This window comes from Choristoneura fumiferana, chromosome 3 (assembly GCF_025370935.1).
Source record: "Choristoneura fumiferana chromosome 3, NRCan_CFum_1, whole genome shotgun sequence".
NCBI lineage: Eukaryota > Metazoa > Arthropoda > Insecta > Lepidoptera > Tortricidae > Choristoneura > Choristoneura fumiferana.
The window spans coordinates 21,215,858-21,231,835 of record NC_133474.1 but is presented as its reverse complement, the minus strand read 5'-3'; the positions used below and the strand labels follow the sequence as shown (position 1 = coordinate 21,231,835).

Below are 15,978 nucleotides of genomic sequence, written 5' to 3'. Positions count from 1 at the left end.
TGGTGTAGCGGTATAGCACACGGCGGAATGCCGAGGACCTGAGTTCGATTCCCAGCGCTGGTCTTATTTTTCTGGTTTTTCTGTGCATCTATATTTCAGTTTGTATTTTCGATAAATTTCAATACTTTCTCACCTATTCATCGTCACATAGTCTTCAATAACAACAATACGCACAAAAGTAATTGTTCCAATTCAATTTTTAAATTCATAAATTCAAACAAAAAAGGCGCACAACTGTTCAATCCACCTTATACTGTGAACCTGATCAAACAATTTCATAATTAGGTTATTGTTTCGCAATGTGTACTGTGACATAATGCGGATTGAGCAACTCTTAACACATTACAATAAGATTTATATTACAGTAACCGGTGTAGTGAGTTATTGTTGACAGGGATATGTATATAAGTATGAACTGTATATTTGTTATGTGCTTATGTAGATTAACTGAATGTCGGTTTACGTATACGAATGTGTGTTTTTAATGTTACAACATATAATTACGCTAATTGACGCAAGATAGACGATTATTCTTTTTATATATTTGTAATGTATTGTTCATTGAAAGAATTGTTTCGAGTGATTAATGGAATGGGAAACAATGGCTGTCTTTTGATTAATTATAACTAATATAATGTATCTGTAATGTAGAATAGGTACATAATTTCTATTAAGTATTCTTCTTTACACTAATATTATAGAGGAAAGATTTGATTGTTTGTTTGCATTGAATAGGCTCCGAAACTACTGAATCGATTAAAAAAATTCTTTCACCGTTGGGAAGTTACACTATCTCCGAGTAACATAGGCTATATAATATTTAAAAAAATTAGGGATCCGTAACAAAAACTTCAATAATGTAACCCAAGGTGTAAAATAAATGGTCATAAAATGTCTTTCATCGCGTGCGCTGCGGAAACTATTAAATATAGGGACATAATGTAGAAATACGGTGGATGCAGGCCGCTTCCGACCGGACTGGAGGTCTATGACCAACAGTGGACGTCCTAATTAATACTTCTGATATTATGACTTCTGTAGATAGCTGGACATCCATAGTAACATAGACTACTTATTCTGATATTCCTACGGAATCAGTATAAAATTTAAAAAAATCAACCAAGGATTAGAAATATGAAATTGAATGCAGGTGTTTTGCCAAATGACCACAGTATCATTTTTAGGGTTCCGTACCCAAAGGGTGCCAACGGGACCCTATTACTGAGACTCCGCTGTCTGTCTGTTTGTCTGTCTGTCTGTCCGTCTGTCCGTCTGGGCTCTATCTCTGAAGCCGTAAAAGTTAGACACTTGAAATTTTCACAGATTATGTATAACAACAAATACTAAAAATAAAATAAAGTTACAAATTAAAGGGGGTCGTCATACAAGAAACGTGTTTTTTTCAGCGTTTTTTGGTTGCTAGGCGTTATTAGCCGTTGCTAAGGCGACCGAGTCGCCTAGCAACGGGTAGCTATGTCGTTTGAATATTTACCTTTAAGTTTGCGATTTTAATGATGTTTTATAAAAGCTTCGATAGTATAATATAGTGACTGTCTTATTGTGTGGTTTATTCGTTTTTGTGCAAAATTAATAAAGCAATTTAGGAACCACAAACCTCAATGAAGCAAACTGAGATAAAGCGCTCGCCAAATCCACACCGTATTAATCACTATGTTTACGTATTGTTTTTTACACTAAAAAATCATACTAAGTATTTAACACTAAATATTTACAAGGTTTATAATACAGTTTAAAATTTATTCACACTAGTCGAGCTTCTTATTATTTAATTACACAACATACGAAGTCCGCCGAATTTCCCGCGAATGAACAGAGTTGACAGATATATTTTTTTAGCTGCGCGCGGCAAGTTGCGGGCAATGGCTTCAGAACCAAACAGCCAGAACCAAAGAGGATGAGAATACAAATTGTTTTTTATTCGAAATACTTGCACAAGTGCTTAAATTTCGGCGATATTTTTAGAAGCTTTTCTTTAGCTTGCCCTGTTTGTTTATTTATTGTTTGTTTTGCTCAAATCTTGGAAGCTAAATTTGACCCGCCTCCAGTGGTCCGATCGACTTGAAATTTTGCATACTTATGTAAATTTGGTGAAAATACAATAATCTAGTAGTGACATCTTGGTGGTCCTGCCAGGATCGTCTCTGCAGGAGGGAACTCCTCAATAGTTAATAGTACCGACTGGAAATTTGGTACAGATATGTAGTTTAGACGACAGTGCAAGTACAGTCAACAAAAAGTACATTCGGCTAAAAAAACTTGTATTAAAAATGTTTTTTTAAGAAAAACTTATTACAAGCATTATATTTCTTTGCAGTGTACCTAATGTAACTATGTTTGCTCGGGTGGAATCTTTCAACTCAAATTTGAAGTGGATATCTTCAACCGATTGCGCTGAAATTTTACACGCATGTATAAATCCGATGACAATGATGATATGAACTCTGTGATAAACGACACGACCGCATCGAGTTTAAACTCGTTTGTCGTCTTCACGAGTACTTTGGTAACCAGGGGCATAAAGTACAGTGAGCAAAAAAAAACTTATATTAGAAGAATTAAGAAAAACTTGTACTGAACTGTTTACGGAACCCTTCATTTACGAGTCCGACTCGCACTTGACCAATTTTTGGGAATTCACATGGGAATTTAATTAATTTCCCGTAATTTCAATTCAACTGCGGAATCTTATGATTTACGCGTGAGAAGCTGCGGGTAAACACCAGTGTGAAAAAAAAGAAATAGGAAAGTAAAATTCCCTTATTTGATATTGAACACCCTTACGAAAAACCATAAGTCAATAAATAGCCAAATCACGCGCATTATGTATCCCAGCGGAAGTGTCCAATCGCGTGCGCCAGCGACCCCCCACCCAACTGCTTCCGGCCACGTGACGTCATTTACATCACAGTCGATCGCCGGCCGCCACGGCGCGCTGACGTCCCTAAGGCAGTGTTACCCAAACGTTTGCGAGTACCGTGGCTTGTATACGACCGTAAAAGCCGGGGTAACTAAAATTGATGTTTTTTACACTTAGCAGTAGCACTTAGTCAATTTTGGCATTTACGATGTTTATAAAAAGAAGCCTTAGTAAAAGAGCCAGCTATCTGAATGACAAATCTAATTCAAAACTGCCATTTCAGATATATGAAATATATAATAATAATATGACGTGACTATATCCCCTTCCTTCAATGTGAGATGTTACCAGTCATTTTTTTTTACAAAATTACCTACCAAAGATTTTTTTTGCTGTCAAATGTACGGAACTGTCATTCTGACAGCTTATTCAGAGATGTGCGGAACTCTCGGTGCGCGAGTCTGACTCATACTTGACCGGACGTTTTGGTATACGCCCTTAAGGCAAAAGGCGGTATCTAAAAAACACTTAAGTCATTTCTACCATCCCATGCAGAATGTCTTAATCTGTCAACTCCCAGGATAACAGGATCAAAGGAATTTGGGCACAAATTTGTGCCTCTGGGAGAGGACAGGTTAAGCTACACAATGGTACCTATAAATAACTCAAGTGATTTTTTTGAGATACCACCCTTTGCCTTGGAGGGCATATCAAGTTCGGATTCGGCAAATGTGTCTGTTTTAAAAATAACAATAATTTTAGGCCGGGTTTTGAGAACCGCTGCCCTAACGTTTGTTTATGGAGGAAGTGACGCAGATATGCGTGTCATTGTTGTTTATGCCGCGCATGGGGATGGATTTTTTGGAAATTCAATGTCTTGAGGGGTTGAGTACCTAGTACAGTACAACTAGAATGTTAGTATCGCGCGGGACTTCAGTTTCTTATGTTTCTGAAGATTCAAATGAAGAAGAAAAGGAATACTTTTTTTTTATTCGACTGGATGGCAAACGAGCAAGTGGGTCTCCCGATGGTAAGAGATCACCACCGCCCATTAACATCTGCAACAACAGGGGTATTGCAGATGCTTTGCCAACCTAGAGCCTAAGATGGGGTACCTTAAGTGCCAGTAATTTCACCGGCTGTCTTACTCTCCACGCCGAAACACAACAGTGCAAGCACTGCTGCTTCACGGCAGGATTAGCGAGCGAGAACTGATCTTTTGTTTCGTGCTTCGAACGACATTATCAAACTTTTTAAGTGTACCTAGTAAGAGAGAAGTTGGACGATAAAAAACTATCGGTCACACTAAATAGCAAGAAAAGCGGTCAAGTTCGAGCCGGACTCGTGCATCTAAGCTCCGTACAAATTTGTTATATAGTATCTAAATAAGAATAACTAGTGTTAGCCCATGTCCTAAGTAAAATATTCGCAGTGTGGGGGTCATTTTAAATAGTTAGCTGTTACTGACAATGACAGACAGACAGATAAATGTATGTTTATGAGTCCCGTACTGTTGAAAATAATTATGATTTAACTACTCGTACCTGAGTAATGTTATTTAAAAAGTAAACGAAATTACAATTAAATTTAAAAATACCTAATAATATCTAACTATCGAATTTCAAAATTACTTGCAAAACAAACAATAACAGATTTCAACAAAAAAGAGTTGGGAAATGACATAGTTGGCAAATGAAACATTTAGCAAACAATAATTTTGCGTAAAGGCAGAGAACCATCTAATTTAATACTGTGACTAGCTGCAGTATGTTAAAGAAGAAGCAGAGCTGCTAAAGCCGAAATTAATATTTAAACTCGCTCCAAAACATTCCTACCAAAAATGATACGTTCATTAGCCCCAAGAGCCCGAACTACCATTTCCCCGAAATTAACGAAAAGCAATAACGTCCACAATACAAACATTAGAGCGTGTCGTGATTTGCAAAACTGTGGTTAATCTATCAATTTAACCACGGTTTGTTAAGCCCGTATCCACCCAGTTGCCGAAGTAGTGTCGTATGTGCGCCAAGAGTACGTGCAGATACGACATTATTCCTTGGAACAGGGTTATCTATGAAGCAGCAAAATTTTCGCTTGTCATTTGTTGGAAGCGTTGCGTAGCGTAATCGGACCTTCTGGTGTCTAGCTGGTCTCGGGGTGACGAATCGGTACTTATTTTTAAATGATTCATCACACTTGCTCGTAAGCAGTGTCACGTGTAGGCTAAGGCTGCATCATCATCATCATCATCATCATCATCATCATCAACATCATCATCATCAGCCGGAAGACGTCCACTGCTGAACAAAGGCCTCCCCTTAGACCGCCACAATGAACGACAACTCGCCACTTGCATCCACCGATTTCCCGGAACTCTCACGATGTCGTCAGTCCACCTGGTAGGAGGCCTGCCAACGCCTCGTCTTCCGGTTCGTGGTCGCCACTCGAACTTTTCTCCCCCAACGGTTATCTGTTCTTCGAGCGATGTGGCCCATTGCCACCAAGGTCATTTGCCATTTAAGGCTGCATGCAAACCCTAAATAAAACTCAAGGATTTTTTTTGCGTAAGCCTATATAAGTGCATTATAAATAAACTTTTTTTTAACCCCCGACGCAAAATCAAACTTTTTGTTGATTAGGTTATTATTCGTAGTACATACAACTATATACCAATTACTTCCTTTCTTTGGCCAGGTTCAGGTTTAAGCCAGGAGGTTATATATTCCTCACTTCGAGCTTCTAATGCCTCGTTCGTAATTCCTTATTTAACGCCCTTAACATATATTTTAAATTACTTGGGTGAATTATACAAGGTGTCCTCAATTTCGCGCGTCGCGGGCGTTCTGTTAATTAAAGTAACCTAATAACCTGAAATATGCCTGAAGAATTTAAAGATACCCTTAAAATGAATTTATGAAAAATGTACAGTTTCAGGGGAAAAAGAAATTATGACTAACAATAATTATGACAAACATTACATTATGACTTATAAAATTATGGCAGTCGAAAGGATCCCGGTAGGACCTTGTGCAAGGTCCGCCCGGATTGCTACCACCATCTTGCTCGCTAATCCTGCCGTGAAGCAGCAGTGCTTGCACTGTTGTGTTTCTTCTAAGCATCGTCGGCACATTCTTCTTGGCAATGATGGTGTTTCCGAAAGCGCTGGTAGTTTAAAAAATGACGTGTAAAAGTGGCCATTGCGGCCTATTTACTGAATAAATCATTTGAATTTGAATTTGAATTTCAGCGTGGAGAGTAAGACAGCCGGTGAAATTACTGGCACTTGAGGTATCCCATCTTAGGCCTCTAGGTTGCCAACGCATCTGCAATACCCCTGGTGTTGCAGATGTTTATGGGCGGTGGTGATCTCTTACCATCAGGAGACCCACTTGCTCGTTTGCCATCCAGTCGAATAAAAAAAAGTTACAAATGAAACTAGTAATAATAGCCTGTTAAAAACAATTGACAGTTTTCTTATATTTTCATTGTATTGTGTTTGGGTGCAATTTCAAAATGTTCAATTTTGTTTATTCTCCAAATAGTTGCTGGCCCAGTTAACGCTTCAATTGTAAATAATAATTTAAAATATTTTTTGAAAATTAAAATTAAACGTCGCCTTCAACCAAATTCGGGATCGCTCTTCAAAGGCGACGCAAACTCTTCGATTCGAAACGACCCATTGATAGTTAATTTGATTTACAGAACCCTTACAACGCCCAAAAGCCGCTGCAACCATTATTAACCCTTAAATAGCTGGCAAACTTCGATCGCCTACCTCCAATCACAATAACGACAAAAACTCAATTAATTCGCGCAAGAAAGGGTTAAATTTACTGGGGAAACCGCAAAAATGTAGAATCAAAAGTGTAGCATTGAATGGATAAATTTAATTAACCAAAGGCTTTCCTTTAATTTCCAACGAGAAAATACACGTGCGCTGTGAAACTTCGGAGCTCTTTGAGTTGGAGTTAGGAATCATTTTTTAGTGGCTTCTGACTTTTTGAGATATTCCAGCCTTGTTTCAATTTCGTACACAAGTTCCTTATAAAGTGTATACGCTACAGTCTGTAGAATTTAAAAGGTGAACCGTGAACTTTTTATGTTTTCATTTAAGATATTTGTGAACTCGGGCTTTAACCCGTCAAGTTACCTTTACGATTGAAAAGTTAGTATCAAAGGGCTCTTTAAATGGTACAGAATTTAAATTCAAGACGGATATTTTTGAAACGCACAGGTATTTTTTTTGTGACAAGAATAATGCCCTATGTTATTCAAAACGTATCGGTCGTCTGTCTTTATATTTTAAACAGCTTAGAGAGAGAGATGGTTAGATAATTTAATGGGGTTATTTCAATATTTAAACACCAATATTGAATTGACGTTGTTTTGTTTACATTTAGTTAAAAACCTATATACCTACGCTGTGTGTGCGTGCGTGCGTGCGTGCGTGTGTGTGTGTGTGTGTGTGTGTGTGTGTGCGCCAGTGTGGTCATTTTTAAATGTTTAAACATAGACATGAAAAATTAAGATTTTCAGAGTTTTCTTATTAAATAGTTGTGCTATACGATTTACCTTCACACCAAATTTCAAGTTTCTAGGACGGGTCTATATTAATTCGCATAAAATAAATGTTCCTAATTGAAAATGTTTATTTCGCATAATTATTAATCCGCATAACTGAATACGCATAATGTAAATGCGCATAATGTGGATAGGTATAGGATTGTCCATATTGTTTTATTTAATCAATTAGATCTGAGAAAGGAAATACTACTAAAATGATCTATTATTGGGCTAATACTTAACATTTTAACATTTATAGATATTAGTTTTTATATATTATGCAATAAGTGATGTTTTTTATGCACAATTATGTCATGCCAAATCTATTATGCGAATTCATATTAGGACAATTAATGTTATGCGAAATAAGGCACCCTTCTAGAACAAAATGAAATAGGTTTTGATTCTTCGGCAATTTCAATAAATAAATATCACGGGACACTTGACACCAATTAACCTAGTCCCAACGTAAGCAAAGCTTGTGTTATGTGTACCTACTACAGTGCAGGGATGTTACGGAGTTCCGGTTCCTTTTCCGTTAAGTCAGAACTTCCGTTTAGTATTACACATCCGTTTCGGTTCCGGTTCCATTACTTTTGAAACAGAAGTTATATCGGATGTCAATGCTTAGTGCGGCGGCGGGACATAAGCGGCGTACATCACAAACCAACAGGTTTATTTTATACCATGCTCATCGTCCGGCTTGCCACGTGCTGCATTAACAACTTGTCCACCTAACTCAATCGGTACTTATTAATTCGTAACGAATATTCTTGCAAACTCCGTTTAACCTTACTTAAGTGGCAAATAATATTCCAACCAATTTCACTAATATTCTCATCAAAATAAGCGTAATAATTGGAAAATGATGGTCATAGCGCTGGTACCGGCGGACCAATCGCGTGGGATAAAAATATACGTCAAGATCGCTTACCTTCTCTCTAATGCTAAAAAAACGAAGAATAGACCATTCCATTTGATTCCTGTTCTGACCCACCGTAGAACGTTCTCACAGTAAGTGTCATAAGGGATAATACATTCCCTTGTCAAGCAATGCGATGTCACTATGACTTTTTCTACGAAAAGGTTCCACAGTGGATCACGATTCAGTTGGTCCGAGTGTACATGGAGTATCTCGCTGAAATTATAATCAATCTTTCCCTCACTTAAAAATAGTTAAAAAATCAAACGCCTTTGTCACCGCAATTAAAAGCAGTCATTCAAAGAATCTTTTTGTCAACAACAACAAAAAGATTCCAAAAAACCAATCTTAATTTGACATTTTAAACTTTCGTGATTCTCACTCATAGTCAAAATACCACAAACGGGACTTATCACGCTATTATTACACAAGTGATAGGGTGACTAATAAAAGTGACCAAGTGCGGGTAGTTCGTGATACGAGTGCCGGTACTATTAGTGATCAAGTGCGGGTAGTTCGAAGAACTCGCGCTGCTAGGCAGACTTGACACCTCACACTTCAGTCTACTCGTGACCACGGCAACTGTAACGTTGCCGAAACGTCGAGGTAAACATTACTTGTGTAATAATAGCGTGATAAGTCCCGTTTGTGGTATTTTGACTATAATCTTAATTTGATTGCTTAGTAACGATATCTCTTGTCCGGGTGAGCGGTTAGTTCCAATGGAGTGCCGAAAAAAGTTTCTCGATGAGGGCTACGGCATAGATGTCGCTAGCGTCACTGCTTAAGTGGCTAAATAAGAAACAGACAAGCTGAGATATGAGGTGCATAGGGGAAATTCGTGTCGGTACCGTTGACCATCGGTGGTGTAGCGGTATAGCACGCGGTACGGAATACCGAGGACCTGGGTTCGATTCCCAGTCATGGTCTTATTTTTCTGGTTTTTCTGTGCATCTATATCTCAGTTTGTATTTTCAATTTAGGTTTTACGGGATGACCGTAAAAGTAAAAATTTGGAATTGAAATAAAAAATACAAAAAGATTCCAAAAAACCAATCCTAATATTTTGTGTCACCATCTTCCGGTCTATCAGTATTACGGTGTTGCTTAAAAATCAACTTTGTCTCACCCCGCCATTGGGTTCTAGGACCCCGATCAATGGATGCTAGTTTTTTTTTTTTTTTTTTAACTAATTTTATGGGTCGCTACCAGCTATCAAAGTTTTGAAAACACTAAGTTCATAGGATTTTTTTTAAATTAAAATCAAATAAAAGTGTGACAATTTAGCATTAAGTAAATTAAAATTAGGATATGTATGACACTGAAGTTTTTTTTTCTCGTATCAAAGTATTTATTTCTGAAGTCATTCACCTTTTATTTTTTTGACTGGATGGCAAACGAGCAAGTGAGTGAGAGCAGGGGGATTGCAGATGCGTTGCCAACCTAGAGGCCTAAGATGGGATACCTCAAGTGCCAGTAATTTCACCGGCTGTCTTACTCTCCACACCGAAACACAACAGTGCAAGCACTGCTGCTTCACGGCAGGATTAGCGAGCAAGATGGTGGTAGCAATCCGGGCGGACCTTGCACAAGGTCCTACCACCTGCAAAAAACTAACTAAGTAACCGTCGTATGTACTCTGTGCCGTCGTGGAGCGAGGGGGGTGTATCGAGTAGAGGGGATTCCTGGGCGATTTCTCGGGAATTTCCTTTACCTGATACACCAAGATGTCCAAGATACGTTCTAAAAGTAAAATAAATACAAAACCGGGACAAGCGGCAGAAAACCTGCTTTCAAATAAAAAAACCGCATTCAAATCGGCCCGCCCTTTTAAGAGCTACGGTGCCACAGACAGATACACTTAGCGGTCAAACTTATAACTCCCCTCTTTTTGCGTCGGGGGTTAAAAAAAACTAGCGTTAATCGAGGTCTTAGAACCTTGATTTTTAGGCAACACCCTAATCAGTATGGATCATATTGATGGATTGCAGTAATTATTGCACGCCCAGCCTTCACCGAAACAGTCCCGCACACAGTTCCGTGTTACAAATACATGCAAAACGTCCGATGGTCCAGAAAATAGCCGCTTTTCCGTGAAATTTAACACATTTCACCCCACAATAATTGAAAAGAGCCCCGGGATCCTTTCATCGCGTCTACCCTGGTCAGGGCATTTGTATAATGTCATATTATATCGGGGATCCGGTCATTATGCACTGAATGGAGAGATATTGAAGCACCTGCGGGTAAAGAAAATTACTATTGTTGGCTAGTTTTTGAATTTAGTTTGGGATGAGTAGGTGGAAACATTGCATAAAATTTTCGTGAGTAAAGTTGAAATATGTGATATAAGGTTTATTTACCTACCTACTCCATTTTTACTCTTATTTCCCTATTGATTTGATAAATTGTTTCTATTGTTCTATAATTGTACCGTTAATTATTGTTGTTAATAAATCTTTGTAGAACAATATATCCAATATCCGGAATTTTAACCGGAATGAACGGATAAAAACCTCGTTCCGATTTTTCATTTTTGTTCAGAGTAAATTTGGTGTCCACGTCAAAACTTCGCAAGTAGGTTCTTCATTTAATATAGAACCATTAGAAAACGCCGTTCAAAATTAATAAAACCCTTCAATTGAAGGAGAAAATTCATCGCTTACCCGCCAATAACAGACCAGACTAGAAAATACCACAAGAGATGACAGCGGATTTAATTATAAAATATAATAATAAAAACCCCGACGTCCCTTTCAGACGCTCCTGCCGGCACTTTCAACGATTCTCGACCTTAATACGTTAATAAAACGAAGAGGCGTCAGCAAATCTGGTTTGGTTGTGGTTGTAATAAATTGTAGACTCGACGTCACAGAGGGCGTCATATTTTTATTTAAATTCAAAATTCTTGGTGACGTCGCGTTCGATTTACACGTACTGGCGTATCGAGTGTTCGCATCGGGATGACATCCTAATTCGATGGTATTCTAATTTCGAATAATTTATTAGAGTATTTAGAGTGCCGAGTTGACGTAGATTGCCGATTATGGGACGTGGAGTGTAAATAAATTAACCGGATCGCTGGGCTCCTTCGTTGTAATGAATCCGATGTCAATTTACGCTATTGATTCTGGAGGTTGTTTATTTTAGAGATTGCCAATTAAACGAGCGTTTGGTATAATTTTGAATCAACTTGATAATTCGTATACTGCCACTATGTTTGTCCGTCTTTTTTTGACATAGCGATAGTTTATGGGCCAGAGAGTGACATAGGCTACTTTTTATCCCGGAAAAATGCACAGTTCCTGAGGGATCAGCGTGCGATAACCGAAGTCCACGCGGGCGAAGCTGCGGGCAAAAGCTAGTCAGTCTATAAAGCTAGTCAATGTGAACTAACATTTACAATCGTTAAAAGAAACGACAAAATTCAGATTAAAAAAGCTCCATGTCATCGATGAAACAAAATCATCTTCGACCGTTAATTAAAGCACACAAGCCACAATAAACACATGTCCATTCATAATACAGACCTAACCCCAAACTAAGGCGTGTTTGATAAACACCTCTAAGGAACTGACCGGTAGTTAATGGCACTCGAGGGCCGGATTATTCCAGCACAATGAAATAATTAATTGGTGCTCAGAGTCGGCCGTTACGAGTTGCTCAATGGAGCTCTGTCCATTACGCTGGTGTGAATTTGAATTTGGAATGTTTGGAACTATTTCGAATCTGGAATTCGGTTGGGTTTTTATGACTCCGAGCGATACTGGCAAAGGATTTAAGTTTTTGTTTTTGTGTTTCAAAAGTGGCCAGCATTATTTTATATGTAAACTTAAAGTTGCTTTTTTAATTTGAATAAGAGGTAGGTACTTTTAAGAGACAAATCGGCGATGGATATTTTTTAGATAGTTATTAATGCAACTCAATTTTTGCATATCATCGTCTTATTATATCACTCAGGCCACATTCTCACTGGAATAATAGAAATCGTTCCTTAGTCCACAATCTCAAATGAAATGAAAACAAAGTGAGGTACCATTTAATATAGTATCTATTGAATTGACATAGCGTTATGAGCGTTGCGAGATAAAGTTGAGTTATTGAATTGTAAATGTAAGTGTAGCTTTCATTTCGGCCTTTGGTACTTAGTTTTTTAACCGACAATGCATAGCGTTATAAAAGGTAGTTACGATATTTATTTAACGGAGTACCCTTTTACATAAATGCGTCTTACATCAAGTTTAATGTAGTACGTGTAAAGTTTTTTTCACTTCTCATGCTCGTAAAGTTAATATTTATGCTGGATCTAGGCGCCATAAAATTACTTTTTATAAAATCTTCGTCTAAGACCAAGGTAATCAGGTGTCAACAGCCACAAACAAAAGAGTGTCTATGTATTTTTTTTGTTAAACTAAAAATCAATCAAAATTAACCAATGAAACTAAAAAAATCTAATTATTATAGCAATGCATGAAAAATAAAAGGTACTTAGTAAGTAGACAATTGTTTCCATTGTTTCTATTTAATTTCCTCTCAATCGAAGTGAAATACAGAGTGTGAAACTCTAGCATTAAACCAATACGCTATATGAACGTCTCGGGTACAATGGCATCGCTTTATGCCCTTGTTGTACAATCTACTATTTTTAAACTTTACTCGTACATTAAGTCAGTTACTTTACCGTGTGTTTCGCTGTGTAAAAAAAGGAATCTAAGGAGGAAACGAAGGTTTTTTTTTTCATAAGTATGTTCGTTTGTTCCACAGGCATGGGAGGCGGCATGGGCCAGATGGGCGGCTACTACGGGGCGGCGTATGGGCCCCTCGGCGCGAGCATGGCCGCCGCCGCCGCTGCGGCTGCGCAGCAAAACGCCATATCGGCTGCGCTTACGCCTAATGCACAGGTACCTATTACATAATTTGTACGTCGTAGTTGTGTGTGTGCAAATACGGTATTTTGACAACTCCTGAATTTGCCATATATTAATATTATTATGAAAATATAGATATACAGACAGTGTTTAGCGAAGAGAAAACTTAAATCGGTTGAAAACTAGATTTATAGTGATTTTTTGAAAAATCTGTATACCCGTCTCTTTCTCAAACTTTTTTCCCTATGCAGCAAGTATGGCGCTACTGGCGTGTGACGTCACATGCCGGTATTACTTTCTCTGTCTAATCTTGAATTTCAAACCTTTATCACTTTGTTATTTGTAAAGGTAGCTTAAAACTGTTTCTCTATTCGATAACAGGCATTGTGTAGTTTTAAGTTATAAAACATATACAAAATAGTCAAATACCGTATTAAGGAAAATTACCTGTCATTTACCTATACCGGGTGTGGCCTGTAATACGAGCAAAGAAATAAAACATAGATCGTCCTCGTCAAACTAAACAACATTAGTTCAGCGACTTTTAAAAATAATGGAGGCTTTGAATTTTCTCTTTTTTTCATACAAATTAAATACTGCTATCAATGTACGCCATCCTAGAACACAACTGACGTCGCCTGTCACACTACAAACATCAAACATTTTGCTTTACATTGCTTCTTCGAATAAACTAGAAAGTATAATAAAAATTAAAAAAAAAAACGAATTATATCTAAGTCGCTTAATGTTGTTCAGTTTGAGGAGTATGATCTTTGTTTTAAATATTTGCTCATATTACAGGCCAACACCCATATCCACCTGTATGAATTGTATGAAATGTAAAATGAATCGGAATTTGAATTTGCACTTACTAACACGTGACATCACATACGACACGCCACGCGATGCTACAACATGCTTCGCTAGTGTCACAGCAAAAACACACATAACCAAGCCAAGCATAATAGCCAAGTGGTTAGAAAACTTGACTATGAAGCTTTTGGTCCCGCGTTCGATTCCCGGTCGGGGCAGATATTTGTATGAATAATACGAATGTTTGTTCTTGGGTTTTGGACGTTTAATAATGTATTTATCTATATTAGTATGTTTATTCGTTGTCTAATACCCATAGCACAAACTTTACTTAGTCAATCGGTGTCTTGTTTATATTTATTTATATACTTATATGGTAGGTACATTATTTTGAGTTGATTCGGTGTCAATCTAGGTGTGTGATTTTACGCATTTCTAAGACGGTATAAAATTGAAATGGTTTAGATTTCTTTTCTATTTTTTCGGTTACGAGAACAGTCCAAAAAAGTCCATCCTAAAACGAACGAAAACTGTAACCGATATAGTTTTTCAAACATCAACATCTACCTTATTAACTTCTCCGTTCTAATTAAAAAAAAATCTTGAACTAATCATTATTAAACTAAACGCGCAAAAAGGCGTAACTCACACAAAAAGCGCTAAATTATGAAGACGATATCCTCGTTCATTACACGCTTGTCGCTAGCATGAGTCTGTGAAACGGTTTTACACGGTTCGTAACAGGTAGCCCGTACATCTGTCGCAATACGAACAACAATGGCGTAACTGCCAAGAAACGATTTATGAAGTAGGTAAGGAATTCAGACGAAAGGGATAGAAAAAGTATGTATTAGGCTTTACTTTTCGCCATTTCGCCAAAGAATCAGTGGAAATCTCAAAAATTATATCGTGAATTTAATTAACGTTGAATAAAAAAAAAACTTCCTACCAAAGGATTGTGTGTCAACAAACAATGATAGGACGTACCAACCAATGTTATACTTACTTATTCAATACGTTTACGAGGGTCAAACAAATGCAATATATTACGTGTTGCATAGATTTTAAGTGAAATATTGTATTTTGTACCGAAATGAATTTGAATAAATTTAATTATTATTTTTATTACAATATTTAATAATATCTGATTTCGAGAAATAAATGACGAAATTAAATCTACGTTAACTCTAATAAATTACTTTGGTACATACCTCATGCATGTCTTGTACAATTATTCACCAAACCCTCTGTAGGTATAGTTACCATTCCTAACTTTAATATATAAGGCGGTAAACGTAAATTTCTCAAAAAAAGTGACAACTCTAATTTAACTCTATTTTTAATTAAAAGAAGTATTTACATCTATACTAGAACACCTTCGCTACTGCAAGTACTCGGACTTGCATTGCGCTCCATATTTGGCATAGCAGTTGTGTCCAATTATCGCAGTTATGCCCTTTTACATTGCAGTTACGCCCTTTTACATCGCAGTTACTATTATTCACGCACGCATCCTCTATTTCACGCCTGTTAGTAATTCTGCTAAACGGTGCGATTCCAAGCTACCGCCCGCCACCAACTAGCTTTTTTACATTTTTTGGTTTTTTTCCCGCAAAATGGTAAATTTTAATAACATGCTCAATCGTCTGATTTAAGTAATTATGCCGGCGCTCAATTAGTGCCATTTTTTACGCTTTAAATTTTGTCGATTTTTGGATATTATTAATTATTTTAAAAAGACGTGGTCATCGAAAGCGTTGGTGTTATTGGATCGATCAAAATTCAGTAACCATTTCACCGTTAAACAACAATGGCCTTTCTAAACGGCGTCTTTATTGATCCGAAATAATTAAAGGAATTTTCGGGCTTTACTTTATTAAATTTAGATTATTAGGCGCTTTTTTTTTTTACTTCCGCTACAGTACATAAAATTT

At 37.3% G+C, this 15,978-nt stretch overlaps 1 protein-coding gene across 1 annotated transcript in view; it reads left to right on the top strand.

Annotated features, from left to right (window-relative positions):
* LOC141426132 (uncharacterized) overlaps nucleotides 1–15,978 on the top strand; it is a 47,173-nt gene that overhangs the window by 12,416 nt on the left and 18,779 nt on the right. Inside the window, exon 3 of the mRNA XM_074084993.1 lies at nucleotides 13,128–13,264. Within this exon, the coding sequence (XP_073941094.1) occupies nucleotides 13,128–13,264 (137 nt within the window). The remainder of the gene's footprint in view (nucleotides 1–13,127; nucleotides 13,265–15,978) is intronic.